The sequence below is a fragment of the Oryctolagus cuniculus genome, chromosome 4 (assembly GCF_051225735.1).
Source record: "Oryctolagus cuniculus isolate XC-2025 breed Fujian yellow rabbit chromosome 4, ASM5122573v1, whole genome shotgun sequence".
NCBI classification, from domain to species: domain Eukaryota; kingdom Metazoa; phylum Chordata; class Mammalia; order Lagomorpha; family Leporidae; genus Oryctolagus; species Oryctolagus cuniculus.
In genome coordinates, this window is record NC_142870.1 from 139,441,228 (window position 1) to 139,454,464 (window position 13,237).

The 13,237-nt window shown below is 36.2% G+C and overlaps 1 protein-coding gene across 8 annotated transcripts in view; it reads left to right on the forward strand.

Moving 5' to 3' along the window:
* Positions 1 to 13,237, forward strand: part of ATR (ATR checkpoint kinase) — a 130,819-nt gene that overhangs the window by 71,305 nt on the left and 46,277 nt on the right. For 7 of the 8 annotated variants that reach the window (XR_007924529.3, XM_051859026.3, XM_089331101.1 and 4 more), the window contains 6 exons: positions 109 to 229; positions 3,448 to 3,585; positions 5,322 to 5,532; positions 8,486 to 8,643; positions 11,750 to 11,914; positions 12,905 to 12,996. Coding sequence is in view for 6 of the 8 variants with exons in the window: in XM_051859026.3 (XP_051714986.3) it covers positions 109 to 229; positions 3,448 to 3,585; positions 5,322 to 5,532; positions 8,486 to 8,643; positions 11,750 to 11,914; positions 12,905 to 12,996 (885 nt within the window). In the remaining 2 variants the exon portion in view is untranslated. The remainder of the gene's footprint in view (positions 1 to 108; positions 230 to 3,447; positions 3,586 to 5,321; positions 5,533 to 8,485; positions 8,644 to 11,749; positions 11,915 to 12,904; positions 12,997 to 13,237) is intronic. The other variant, XR_016232748.1, reaches the window with a different exon arrangement.

Below are 13,237 nucleotides of genomic sequence, written 5' to 3' on the forward strand. Positions count from 1 at the left end.
GGTACTTAATGAAGGAATTGATATACTTTTTATATTTGTTACTAATGTCCAAGTTCTAAGCAGATATATGTGTTTATTTATATATTTATAACTGTTTTTAAATTACAGATACAAGAGTTCTCAAAAGTCAACAGATTGGTCTGGAGTAAAGAAACCAATTTACTTAAGCAAATTAGGTAATAACTTTGCAGAATGGTCCGCATCTTGGGCAGGTTATCTTATAACAAAGGTAAGAAAATCCTATTTAGAATTTGTTAACTGACCCAAAATTCTAAAGGAAATTAAAACATTTGAATGTATTGTACCCACAGCAGGCACTAAATTATTTGTGCTGATAATGGTGGAAATTTTTGAAAAAATGTTTACTATTAATAGTAATATCTCTGCTGTAGTTTTTAGGTGAAAAGGTAGTAATTGTTTTACTGAGGAAATTGTCACGTTCTTAGTGTGTTAGTAAAGGGGGAAGTGCCTGGTCTATTAGTTGCTATTTAGGTTGCCTACTTTCCATGTAAAAGTATGTGGGTTTGAGACTGGCTCTGCTCCCAATTCCTGTTGCCTGCTCATGCACACCCTGGAGGCAGAAAGTGATGGCTCAAGTAATTGTGTCCCTGCCACCCAGTGGAAGACCTAGATTGAATTCCTTTGTCTTAGCTCCTGCCTGACCCAGCCTCATCTGTTGTAGGTATTTGGAGAGTAAACCAGCAGATGAGAGATCTGTCTCTGTGTCTTCTAAATGCCTATTACATGATGTTTGTTCATTTTACATTTTAAAGTAATACTATTTTAAAGAATATAAATGCTGTATCAGGGGTTCTTATTTTGCAAAATAAGGATTATTTACATCATAAAAATATTTTCATTTAATGAGATTTCTAAAATAAGACATGTCATCTTAATTTAAAAGTCAAAAATCAAATTTCTTTTGAGAGAGGGAGCAGGCATCGTGGCACAGTGGATTAAGCCTCTGAGTGGGACACACATACAACCATACCCCATATTAGAGTGCCTGATTTGAGTCCCAGCTACTCAGTGTTTCTAATTCAGCTTCCTACTGATGTACCTGAGAGGCAGCAGGTTATATATAGCTCAAGTGTTTAAGTTCCTACCACCTATGTACAGGCTTCTGGGTTTCTGGTTTCTGAATTCTGCCTGGCCTAGTCCTGGCTGTTGCAGGCATTTGGGCAATGAACCAAAAATGGAAAGTTCTCTCTCAACTATGTGTCTGTCCTTCTCTGTCACTATGCCTTTCAAATAAATAAATCTTTTTAAAAAATCAAGTTTCATGGAAAAGCAGATTTATTTCTGATGTTTTTCTAATGTGAAATTTTTACATGTCTGATGGACAAAAAAGATACTCTGTTTTCTTTTTTAGAAGATTTTTGTTTAATAAATATAAATTTCGAAAGTACAACTTTTGGATTATAGTGGTTTTTTCCCCCCATAACCACCCTCCCACCTGCAAACCATCCCATCTCCTACTCCCTCTCCCATCCCATTCTTAAGATTCATTTTTAATTATCTTTATATACAGAAGATAAACCTAAGTTTACTAATATACTAACATATACTAAGTAAAGATTTCAGGCCAGCACCGCGGCTCACTAGGCTAATCCTCCGCCTACGATGCCGATACTGCGGGTTCTTGACCCAGTTGGGGTGCCGGTTCTGACCTGGTTGCTCCTCTTCCAGTCCAGCTCTCTGCTGTGGCCCGGGAAGGCAGTGGAGGATGGTCCAAGTGCTTGGGCCCTGCACCTGCATGGAGACCAGGAGGAAGCACCTGGCTCCTGGCTTTGGATTGGCACAGCGCCGGCCGTAGCGGCCATTTTGGGGGTGAACCAACGGAAAGGAAGACCTTTCTCTCTCTCTCTCTCTCTCACTGTCTAACTCTGCCTGTCAAAAAATTAAAAAAAAAAAAAAAAAGATTTCAACAGATTGCACCCACACAAAGTATAAAGTACTGTTTGAATACTAGTTTTACCGTTAATTCACATAGTACGACATATTTAAGACAGAGATCCTACATGGGGAGTAAGTGCACAGTGACTCCTGTTGTTAGTTTAACAATTGACACTCTTATTTATGATGTCAGTAATCATCTGCGGCTCTTGTCATGAGCTGCCAAGGCTCTTGAGTTCACAAACTCCGACCTTATTTAGACAAGGCCATAATCAAAGTGGAAGTTCTCTCCTCCCTTCAGAGAAAGTTACCTCCTTCTTTGATGGCCCGTTCTTTCCTCTGGGATCTCAATTACAGAGAAAGGATATTCTGTTTTCTAAGTTAAATCATATTTGAAATATAGACCTCTTAAAATATTTTTTAAGATTTATTTACTTATGTATTTGAAAGAGGGACAGAGAGGGAGAGAGAGAGACAGAAAGAGATCTTCCATCTGCTTGTTTACTCCCCAGATGGCTGCAACAGCCAGGTCCTAGAGCTAAGCCAGAAGCCAGGAACAAGGAACTGCATCCTGGTGTCCCACCTGGGCAGTAGGGACCCAATTACTTGGGCCATCTTTTGCTGCCTTCCCAGCCGCATCAGCAGGAAACTGGATCAGAAATAGAGTAGTTGGGACTGGAATCAGCGCTCCAGTATGGGATGTTGGCATTATAAGTGGCTGCTTAACCCACTGCACCAAAACACTGGCCCCTACACCTTTTGTTTTAAATTCACATTTCTGTTAGTGTTTACAAATATCTTTATAATGCTTTGTAGCTGGTAATTAGAAGAAATTTTCTTTCATTTTTTCATGGGCACACTGAAGTATGTGTAAATATAGAATTCTATTAAATTAACTATTTCTGGGTTTGGATTCTTCTATTTAGTTTTGTTTTGCATGAAGATTTTATATTTGAAGAAATAATCTTTAAAATCAGTAATGTTGATAAAGCTTAGATCGTACCAATAAAAATTTGGTTTTAACTCCAAGTTATTTATTTTTTAATTGACAAAATAAAAATTATTGATAGCATATAACATGTTTTGAAATATGTATATTCAAGAAAATTCAATTTTCAGTGTTTTTTTTCTTATAGCTTATGATCATTGTTTATTACTTATTCAAAATATGAATCTTATTCTGCTGGCCCAGTTGATACTTTTTGGTTCATTCCCTTATCTGTCAGATCAGGAAAGCAAAATGCTATCTTAATAAAGTAAAATATACTATAATTAGGAAAGTTAATCTGTAATAAAATGTGACACATTGAAAAATAAGCTGTAATAGGATGAGGTACTTGCCAGCCCAGGTGGGGTCTCAGTGCTGGCGGTTGGGCATACTTAAAGAGGTGGTAATGTGAAATCCTTCTTGTTTGAGTGTGTGTGCTTCTTTCCATAAGAGAATACCCACTCTTCCGTGACAAATTATCTCGTGTGATACTTTTTGACATTCAATCAATAGAATAATATGTATAAAACAACATATTCTCCCCAAACCATTTGAGTTTACAGGTTCGGGATGACCTTGCTAGTAAAATTTTCACCTGCTGTAGCATAATGATGAAGCATGATTTCAAGGTGACCATCTATCTTCTTCCACATATTCTAGTGTATGTCTTGTTGGGTTGTAATGAAGAAGATCAACAGGAGGTGAGAGATTAATTTTGCTTGGTTTCTGGACATAAAAAATTTTACTTTCTCTAATACATTTTAGAAAGACTACATTTTAGGAAATGCAAATCTATGTTTGAAATATGTATGTTCTTGTACATGTTTAAAAACATATAAAATCCTTTCTAAGCTTCTGTTTATCAAAAATTTATGCAATGTTTGCTGGAGAAACTTATAAAGTAAATATTACATTTGCCCAAGTATACCAGCAAACATTAGGAGACAGATATATAATAAACTATTGATAATAATTTTTCCTGGGTAATTTTAAGCCCTGAGGATTTAAGTAGGGAAGTGGAAATATTTTACTTTTAATTTTATAATGTTTTGTGGAATTTATTTTAACCACATACATAAGTTTCCTTTAAATATATTTTAATAGTGTAAGTAGCATATTATGTTCTTAAGGTAAAAATTCAAATTATACAAATAAATCAAAATGTACCCTTTGACTACCAATCCTGACCCTACATCCCCAGGAGTCTCACTATTAATGTGATACGTTGTGTTACGTGTTTTTTCCAGATTTTTTTTTTCTTGACGCAACTGGTTCAGTTTGTTTTTTTTTTTCTTATGATAGTATCCTATTGTAGGGATTGTTCTATAACTCACTTTTATTCTTTTTTCTTTTTAACATTATATTGAGCTCACATCTTTTTAAACAACTACACAATATTATCCTTCCATTGTGTAGTTGTACCATAGTTTATTTAACTAATACTATAATTATAATTTAGATTCTAGTTCTGTTTTTTAATAAATGATATTATGATGAGCATGATAACAGTACTTACTTTTGCAAATACCTGTGAATGCATGTCTAGGGTAGGTACTGAAAAGTAGCACTGTTAGGGTTCATGGTGCATGCATTTAAAATTTTAATTATTAGAGACTGCATATTTGTCTGTACTGATTTATGATAACCCCTACAGTTCATGAGTATATCCATTCTCCACACACTTGCCAGTGCTTGATATTTTCCAACATTTAAATTTTAGGTAACATGATGGATAAAAAGGCCTTATTTTAATTTGCATTTTTATTACTACCACTAAAGTTATGTTCTTCAGCCATTTGCACTTGCTTTCTGTGAACTGTCTGTTTATATCCTTTGTCTCTTTGAGGTGTGTATGCGTATGTGTATGTGAGCTTTTAATGAATTGGTAGCAGTTCTGTATATATTCTGGATGCCAATTTGCCAGACATATTCTGCAAAAATCTTTCCAAGTTAGTGGCTTTCTTTCTAACCTTTGTTTATGCTTTTTGCTGTGTAAAAATTTTAAATGTAAGTGCCAAGTTTGAAAATATTTTCTGGATTATTAATTTTATAAATCTTGTATGTAATTCCTTTTCTTATCCAATGTCATAGACATAGTTCCCTAAATTTTCTTGAATCCTCTTGTTTTTACATTTAGCCTATCAGTTACTCTGAAATTAGCTTTTATGGTTTGAGATATTACTATGTTTTAGTATCATTTAGCAGATAATTTTATTGTCATTTAATTAATAACCTGGAAAGCTTTTAATACTTTATATTTTCTTTAGTGACTAACATGTTAAAAATTTTTTGGTTTAATTTTGGATAAGAAAATTTATGAATCTGTAATATTATTTTCTTTTGGAAATTGTTGCCTTAGAATGGTTAGTCTTGTTTGCTAGGTCATAATAAAATTATAATACATAGGCATATTATTAACCATAAAATGGGTTCTCAGGTTTATGCAGAAATTACGGCAGTTCTAAAGCATGACGATCAGCAGACCATCAGTACCCAAGACAGTGCATCTGATCTGTGTCAGCTCAGTACACAGACTGTGTTCTCCATGCTTGATCATCTTGCACAGTGGGCAAGGCACAAATTTCAAGTAATGAATGCTGACAAATGTTCACAGGGCAAATCAGACAGTGATAATGTAGAGTCAATGGGTGAGTTATAACTTCTGTTCTTTTTTTAATTATGTACCAATTGATTCCTTCTGTATTAATTCTGTAATTTAGGCATTAGTTTTTTAAAATCCTGCTTTTTGTACATTTTTAAATGAATAATAATAAGATTTTCACTGAGAAAAAGAATTTATAGTCTTAGGATCTTTAAGTTTTGTTTGTTTTTTTAAAGATCTGTATGTTAAAAGGCAGAGTTACAGAGTGGGAGAGACATAAAGAGGGAGATCTTCCATCCACTGGTTCACTCCCCAAGTGACCACAACTGCTGGGGCTGGTCTGGACTGAAGTCAGGAGCCAGGAGCTTCTTCCTGAACTCCCACTTGGGTGGCAGGCACCCAAGCACTTGGGCCATCTCTCACTGCTTTTCCAGTCACATTAGAAGGGAGCTAAATGGGAAGTGGAGTAGCCAGGACTCGAACCAATGTCCATATAGAATGCCAGCATCAAAGGCAGTAGCTTGACCCACTATGCCACAGTGTTGGCCCTTCTTTAAGTTCCTAAAAGAAAATTTAACCTTCCTTAGTTTTTAAAACACTTCAATTTTATTTATTTATTTATTTGGCTGAGAGAAAGCCAGCCAGCCAGCCAGCCAGCCAGATCTCCAGTCTACTAGTTTACTCCCCAGGTTCCCACAACAGCTGGGGTTAGGCCAGGCTGAAGCCACATGTTTGTGTATGTATATAAATTTTGTATATGTGTGTTTGAATGTGTATATGGGTAGTCTATTCTTTGTCTTTTTTGATTTGTGAAATATTCTTTGAAATATTTTAACATTTAAATTTTAAATTTCAAAGGGGTTTTAATTTTATGGCTTTTTTTTTTTTTATGATTTGCTTATTTATTTGAAAGGAAGAGTTGCAGAGAGAGAAGGAATCTTCCACCTATCGGTTCACTTCCCAAGTGACCGCAATGGCCAAGACTGGTCAGGCTGAAGCTAGGAGCTTTATCTAGGTCTCCTATGTTGGGCCCAACTACTTGGGCCATCTTGCGCTGCTTTCCCAGACACGTTAGCAAGGAACTAGGTGGGAAGTGGAGCAGCCCATATGGGATGCCATCACAAGCAGCAGCTTAATTTACTGCCACACACCAATCCCTATTTTTATTCATTTATATTTTCAGTCTGTTTGAAATCCAGCAGGTTCTCCATACATGCTTGCTACACTTTATACACTTCACTTTCCTATCCCTATTATTGTGCTATGTTTTTCGTGTACAACTTCTAGTGACATGACTAAAAAAAGAATCTTATTAAAGTTAAAAATAACACCTGATAATTTAATTTGCCCCTATGGTATATGCATTTGGTGAAAAGAATTATATTCATCACACAGTAATGGATACTCTTAATGTCTTTGAGCTTTTTTTATTTCGATTTTTTTTTTGCAGTAAATGATGGTTATAATCCTTCTGCTTCTTAATACCTCACCATTTTCAGAGATATTATGTTTGTCCCATTTTTGTGAAGCTAATTGAAAAAACTGACAATGTTACAGTCCTTAAAGAGGCCTTCATTTACTGCGTTCTCAGTTTGTGAGCATCTCTTATTGTCCATGTACCTGTGAAGGCACGTAGATTCCTGTTGTTAAACATAGTAGTTTATTATTTTTCTAAAATTTTCTAAGAATTACAGATAATTATATGTTTAGGGGAATATTTCCCTGGAATATGGCTAATTATGCATATATTTTCCGTTTATTAATAATTAAGTAATTGTTCCCATTTCTGCATATGAAAATTATAGTATAAAACCAAAAAATAATTCTGTTATCTCCATTTTAACTAGCACTGCAGTTATAATTCTAGCTTTTAACAATGACACTTGTAACAGTTCAAAAGCAAAATACCTTTTACCTATCTTATAATTTGAAATTGTTTACAAATTTTAATGGCAGTAAGGAATTATATGTAATTTATTTTTAAATATATTAGCTTAATTATTTAAATTTTAGAGAAGTTTGGTTCCTATTTTCTATATTCTGGTATGAATCATTATGAACATTTAAAAGTTTTAAATAAGAATTCATAAGCTGGACTGTCTTCATTTAGAAGTTTTCAGTTTGTTTCTTAACACTCTTGAAAAATTATCCTAAAGTACTTGGATTTTTACTTAAGGTACTTTTACTTTGAATTTTCATTTTTTGTGTGGCAGCACAGGTACAAAATTGGTTGGTAGCAAATAATTTAAAATTCTTTTAAAAAGGTTTATGTATTTTTTATTTGAAAGGCAGACTCACAGAGAGGGAGAGAGAATAACAGAGGGAGAGATGTCTTCCATCTGCTGGTTCACTCCCCTGATGGCCACAATAGCCAGCACTGGACCAGGCTGAAGCCAGCAGTAAGGAACGTCTCTGGCAGGGAGCTAGATCAGAAGTGGAGCAGTCAGGATACAAACCGGCACCCAAATGGGATGCCAGCATCACAAACAGTGGCTTTATCTGCTATGCCACAGCATCCGCCCCAGAATTTGAAACTTTTTAAAGTAGAAGAAGGCTCTCTCCATAATTTTACTAAGTAACTACTCATCAGTATTTTTATAATCATCAACAATAAATGATAACTTACCTTGTATCTTTATATCATCTTTGTATCTTTTAAACACTTAATAATAGATTCCCATTTAATTCTCACAACATTGTAAGGAAGGCAAGAAAGGTACTAATATTTCCATTTTATAGATGAAGAAACAGAAGCTCAGTAAGTTAAATGAATGTCCAAAGTAAGATAAGAAATGTAGAATTGGAACAGACCCATCTGAGTAATTATCCTATTGCTAATTATATACTAAATATGATCCCCTAATACATTTAGAATTAATTTATATAGTGAACTAAATTGAACTTAAATACTTCAGTTTATTCTTTTAAAGTTTCATCTTGTAAGTCTTTAATTAGTCTTTTTCTTTTTTATAATCTCGGAATTCCTGTGGGTTATGAAGACTATCGAAGTGTTACTCGCTTTCTAGACCTCATACCTCAAGATACTCTGGCAGTAGCATCGTTTCGCTCCAAAGCATACACAAGAGCTGTTATGCACTTTGAATCGTTTATTACAGAAAAGAAGCAAAATATTCAAGAGCACCTTGGATTTTTACAGGTCTGATATTAATATAGTGAATGTGGGAATGAAAATTAGTATTACCAGTCCTTTATTATTATGTTGTTCATTTTACTGAGTGTTTTTGATGCTATGCTAGACACTAGATATTTGCAAGTACTTTACACACTTGATCTTAGCCAAAAGGCCGAGAAGCGATTACAAGTACTTTAGAAGCTTATACATTAGTGGAGAGAGAAACATGTAATTCATACAGTATCTTAGGTATAGAAATATAGATATGAGCCGGCGCCGTGGCTCACTAGGCTAATCCTCTGCCTTGCGGCGCCGGCACACCAGGTTCTAGTCCCTGTCGGGATGCCGGATTCTGTCCCGGTTGCCTCTCTTCCAGGCCAGCTCTCTGCTGTGGGCAGGGAGTGCAGTGGAGGATGGCCCAAGTACTTGGGCCCTGCACCCCATGGGAGACCAGGATGAGCACCTGTCTCCTGCCATCGGATCAGCGGCCATTGGAGGGTGAACCAAAGGCAAAGGAAGACCTTTCTCTCTGTCTCTCTCTCTCTCACTGTCCACTCTGCCTGTCAAAAAAAAAAAAAAAAGAAAGAAATATTGATATGTCCTAAAGGACAGTTAACTCACCCTCTGTGTGGGGTGGGGTGGGGTGGGAAATGATGTAGGTGAGCCAGGGATCAAGAGAGGTTTCTAGGCCGGCGCTGCGGCTCACTAGGCTAATCCTCCGCCTAGCGGCGCCGGCACACCGGGTTCTAGTCCCGGTTGGGGCGCCGGATTCTGTCTTGGTTGCCCCTCTTCCAGGCCAGCTCTCTGCTGTGGCCAGGGAGTGCAGTGGAGGATGGCCCAGGTGCTTGGGCCCTGCACCCCATGGGAGACCAGGAAAAGCACCTGGCTCCTGGCTCCTGCCATCAGATCAGCGCGGTGCGCTGGCCGCAGCGCGCCGGCCGCGGCGGCCATTGGAGGGTGAACCAACGGCAAAGGAAGACCTTTCTCTCTGTCTCTCTCTCTCACTGTCCACTCTGCTTGTCAAAAAAAAAAAAAAAAAAAAAAGAGAGGTTTCTAGGAGATGATATCTTAAATATGTATGATAGTTACAAAGAAAAGACATTTAATTTAAAAACATATTTTTTAAAGATTTATTTATTTATTTGAAAGTCAGAATTACAGAGATAGGGTAAGAAGGAGAGAGATCTTCCATCCACTGGTTCACTCCCCAATCATTTGCAATGGCAAGGGCTAGGTTAGGCCGAAGCCAACAGCTTCATCCGTTCTCCCACATGGGTGCAGGAATCCAAGGACTTGGACCATCCTCTGCTGCTTTCCCAGGCACACCAGGGAGCTGGATTGGAAGTAGAGCAGCTGGGACTCGAACCGGTGCCCATATGGGATGCTAGTGCTGCAGCTGATGGCTTAATCCACTATTCCACACTGCCGGCCCCAGGAAAGACATTTTAAACAGAGGCATCTTAATTGAGTCAGGAAGGAGTATGGTATATACTAAGAGTAAATTGTCAGTTTTTTTCGGTTGTAGAGGAAAGATTACAAGGAAAATTACAAATCTTAGAAGAGCTTTCAAGTTGTCGTTAGGAGATGTGAACTGCAGAAGTCCCAGTGCATTTTAGCTAAAAGCCTATGGCAGTTATGGAGGAAGAACTTGAAAAGGCTATGATTCGAGGCGTTACTGTTTTCCTTGTGAGAAGCGTGGGCCTGAATTTTGGACTAGATAAGTAGGGAGATACACTGGTTATATATTATATAACCTAATATGTTATATAACCTAATATTATATATTAGGCTTTAGAGTGCTGGTGAAATTCTGGGGTGGGGAACCCTTTTCTGCTAACAGCCATTTGGGTATTTATAACATCATTCATGGGCCATAAAAATTAGCCTGCTATAGATTGATTGAATTTCCAGTCTCACCTGCACTTGCGTTGGCAGGATCATACCAAATACTTTTGTTGGCTTTATGTAGCCCACAAGCCGGATGTTCCCCAGAACTGGAAGTGATGATATTGTGACTGTGTTAAGCAGAAAAGAAAGTAAGCTCACATGGGGCTAATACACTGAGATTAAAGAGAGGACCAAAACTTATGGGCTTTGCAGATCAAAAAAACAAAGTGTGGTAAAAGAATGGGAAAATTAGTAGCTTGGTGTCTCAGGATGACTATTTGCCTTTTCCTGTCTTTGTGTTCCTTCTTGTCTAGATTTGCATCTGTGGTTCATGGTTAAAATCTTTCCCTTACAAAAATGCTCAGCTCCCTTGTCCTTTACCCACTGAGTTAGACTAATTTTTATAAAATTCCAAACCTGGATAAAGTTAGCCTTCTGCCTTCCCAGTGTCTGTATAGGAAAAACTGAACGTTGCTTTAGAAAAATTACACAGTGGAGTTTATGTTGCTGTTACTTTAAGTGCATAATCTCAGACATCTTTAATGCTACAGGAAATTTTAGCACTGCATTCAGCTCTTCTTTCTCTAGAAAGCCTACTTTTCCACTTTTCAAGATGACAGTTTACTTTCATTCCCCTGTTTCTACATCAGTCTCAAATGATGATCTCACTTCCTCTTTCATTAGGCAAATAGAAGCTAAATGTCTACCACATCTGCAAATACATGGCATCTACACCCAATTCTTCTGTTGTTTCTAATGAAGGAATCCGTCCTGTCAAAATTCAGTCCTTCTGCTTGGGTTCTCAATTTCAGTCCTTCAAATATTCCCTCTTTGCCTACTATCATTAATTTATTTTCCTGAACCAGAGTATGTAGTGCATTTAGATTTGCTCTAAATTTCTTATCTGAGTTTTTTCCAGTTTCCTTGCTTTTACATTATGCTTCAGGTACTTCCCATCTCACTGCTTCTCTTCAAAGCCAGTTTTGAAAGAATTGTCTGTCTTCCCTATATTCTCTACATTGCTTCCCATTCACTGTTAACTCATTTTTACAAGATTTTTCTGTCTTTTTTTCTTTTGGTGCAACTTTTGTTAAGAAAATCAGTAGCCTCCATGTTACCAAATCAAATAGATGTTTCCCAATCCTAATTTGAGTCTGTGGTTCATTGACTTGTTGTTTTATAGTTTTGTTTCTAATTGTGTTTTTTTTTCCCTGATATGATTTTTTTTAATTGTTGAGCAAAGAAATTGTATGCTGCTATGGATGAACCAGATGGAGTGGCTGGAGTCAGCGCAATTCGAAAGGCAGAGCCATCTCTAAAAGAGCAAATCCTTGAACATGAAAGCCTTGGCTTGCTGAGGGATGCTACTGCTTGCTATGACAGGGCTATTCAGCTAGAACCAGACCAGGTAAAGCAGTAATCAGAGAACAATGTAATGAAAAGAGCCTTGAATAGGACTCTGAAAACCTTCGTTTCAGTACTGTCTTTATCAGTATCACAGTGTGTCCAGAAAATGTTTGATTGTCTCTGTGCTTGAGTTTACTGACTGAAAAATTAAGACATGTGCTGGATAATCTTAAAAGTTTTTTCCAATCCCAAATTTCTGTGACCTTAGAAGTCCCTCAAATGAATGAGATTTTGGTGTGTATTTATATTAGGATATGCATTTTGATAACTCCAAAATTTATGTTATTTAATTTGTTATTAAAAATATAAGCTATGCATCAATTTTTTAGTAATAGTGATTCTCTGCAGTGTGAGAAATTTTTTCATATCTCACACACACTTTTGCATTTCACACTCACCCACCTGTAGATCTCTGCGGTAATCCCTTGGAATCACTGAGCTGCTGTAATGACTAATGAGAGTATATTGTTGAGCTAGGAAAGGGGTTTAGAATGACTAATTTGTTATTTTACATTAGATTCTCTTGGAATATTGCTTTTTGTCATACTTACAATGTTATTTTTTGTAATTTTTTGTTCAATTTTTTAAAATATCACATAATCTTTTTAGTTAAAGCCTCAAGTCTAGTAATATTATGACCTTTGAATGTTAATGTTTATGTGAGAAATATATAATCTTTAAACATTAAATTTTATTAGATTGTTATATTCAGTAATTGTTGCATTCACTAACTTTATATTTAATTTGAACCAAAAATTAGACCAACTCTGGAAAAATACATTAAGTTCAACCTGAGATTTTCTAGGCTGTCTGTGTTTTTTCTGTTACTTTAAATGTGTTAGGACATTGATAGGGGTCCTGACATGTAGTCAAGAAAGTCACTTGTTAATGAAAAGTAGGCATAGTGAAGTATTTTTTGATGAGTATCAGTTAAACTGTTTGTGGTTGCCAGCATATATTTGAAGTGATAATTGTTATTTTAAATTTTTAGATCGTTCATTATCATGGTGTAGTGAAGTCTATGTTAGGTCTTGGTCAGCTGTCTACTGTAATCACTCAGGTGAATGGAGTGCATGCTAACAGGTAATATTTTTCATAAGACTGATTTTATTTCATATTCTATCTGATAAGAAAAATTTTTAATAAAATGGATAACTATGTTTACTAAAGTAATGAACTGTTTTCATGATGTTGGAATGAAGCAGTAAAATTTTTTTTTTCTTTCATAAGCTTATCTACCTCTAACAGCTTATTTTATGTCTTAACAAGTAATCTTTGAATTACATTTGCTTTAAGATAGGAATCTTCCAGAGCTCACCTGCTG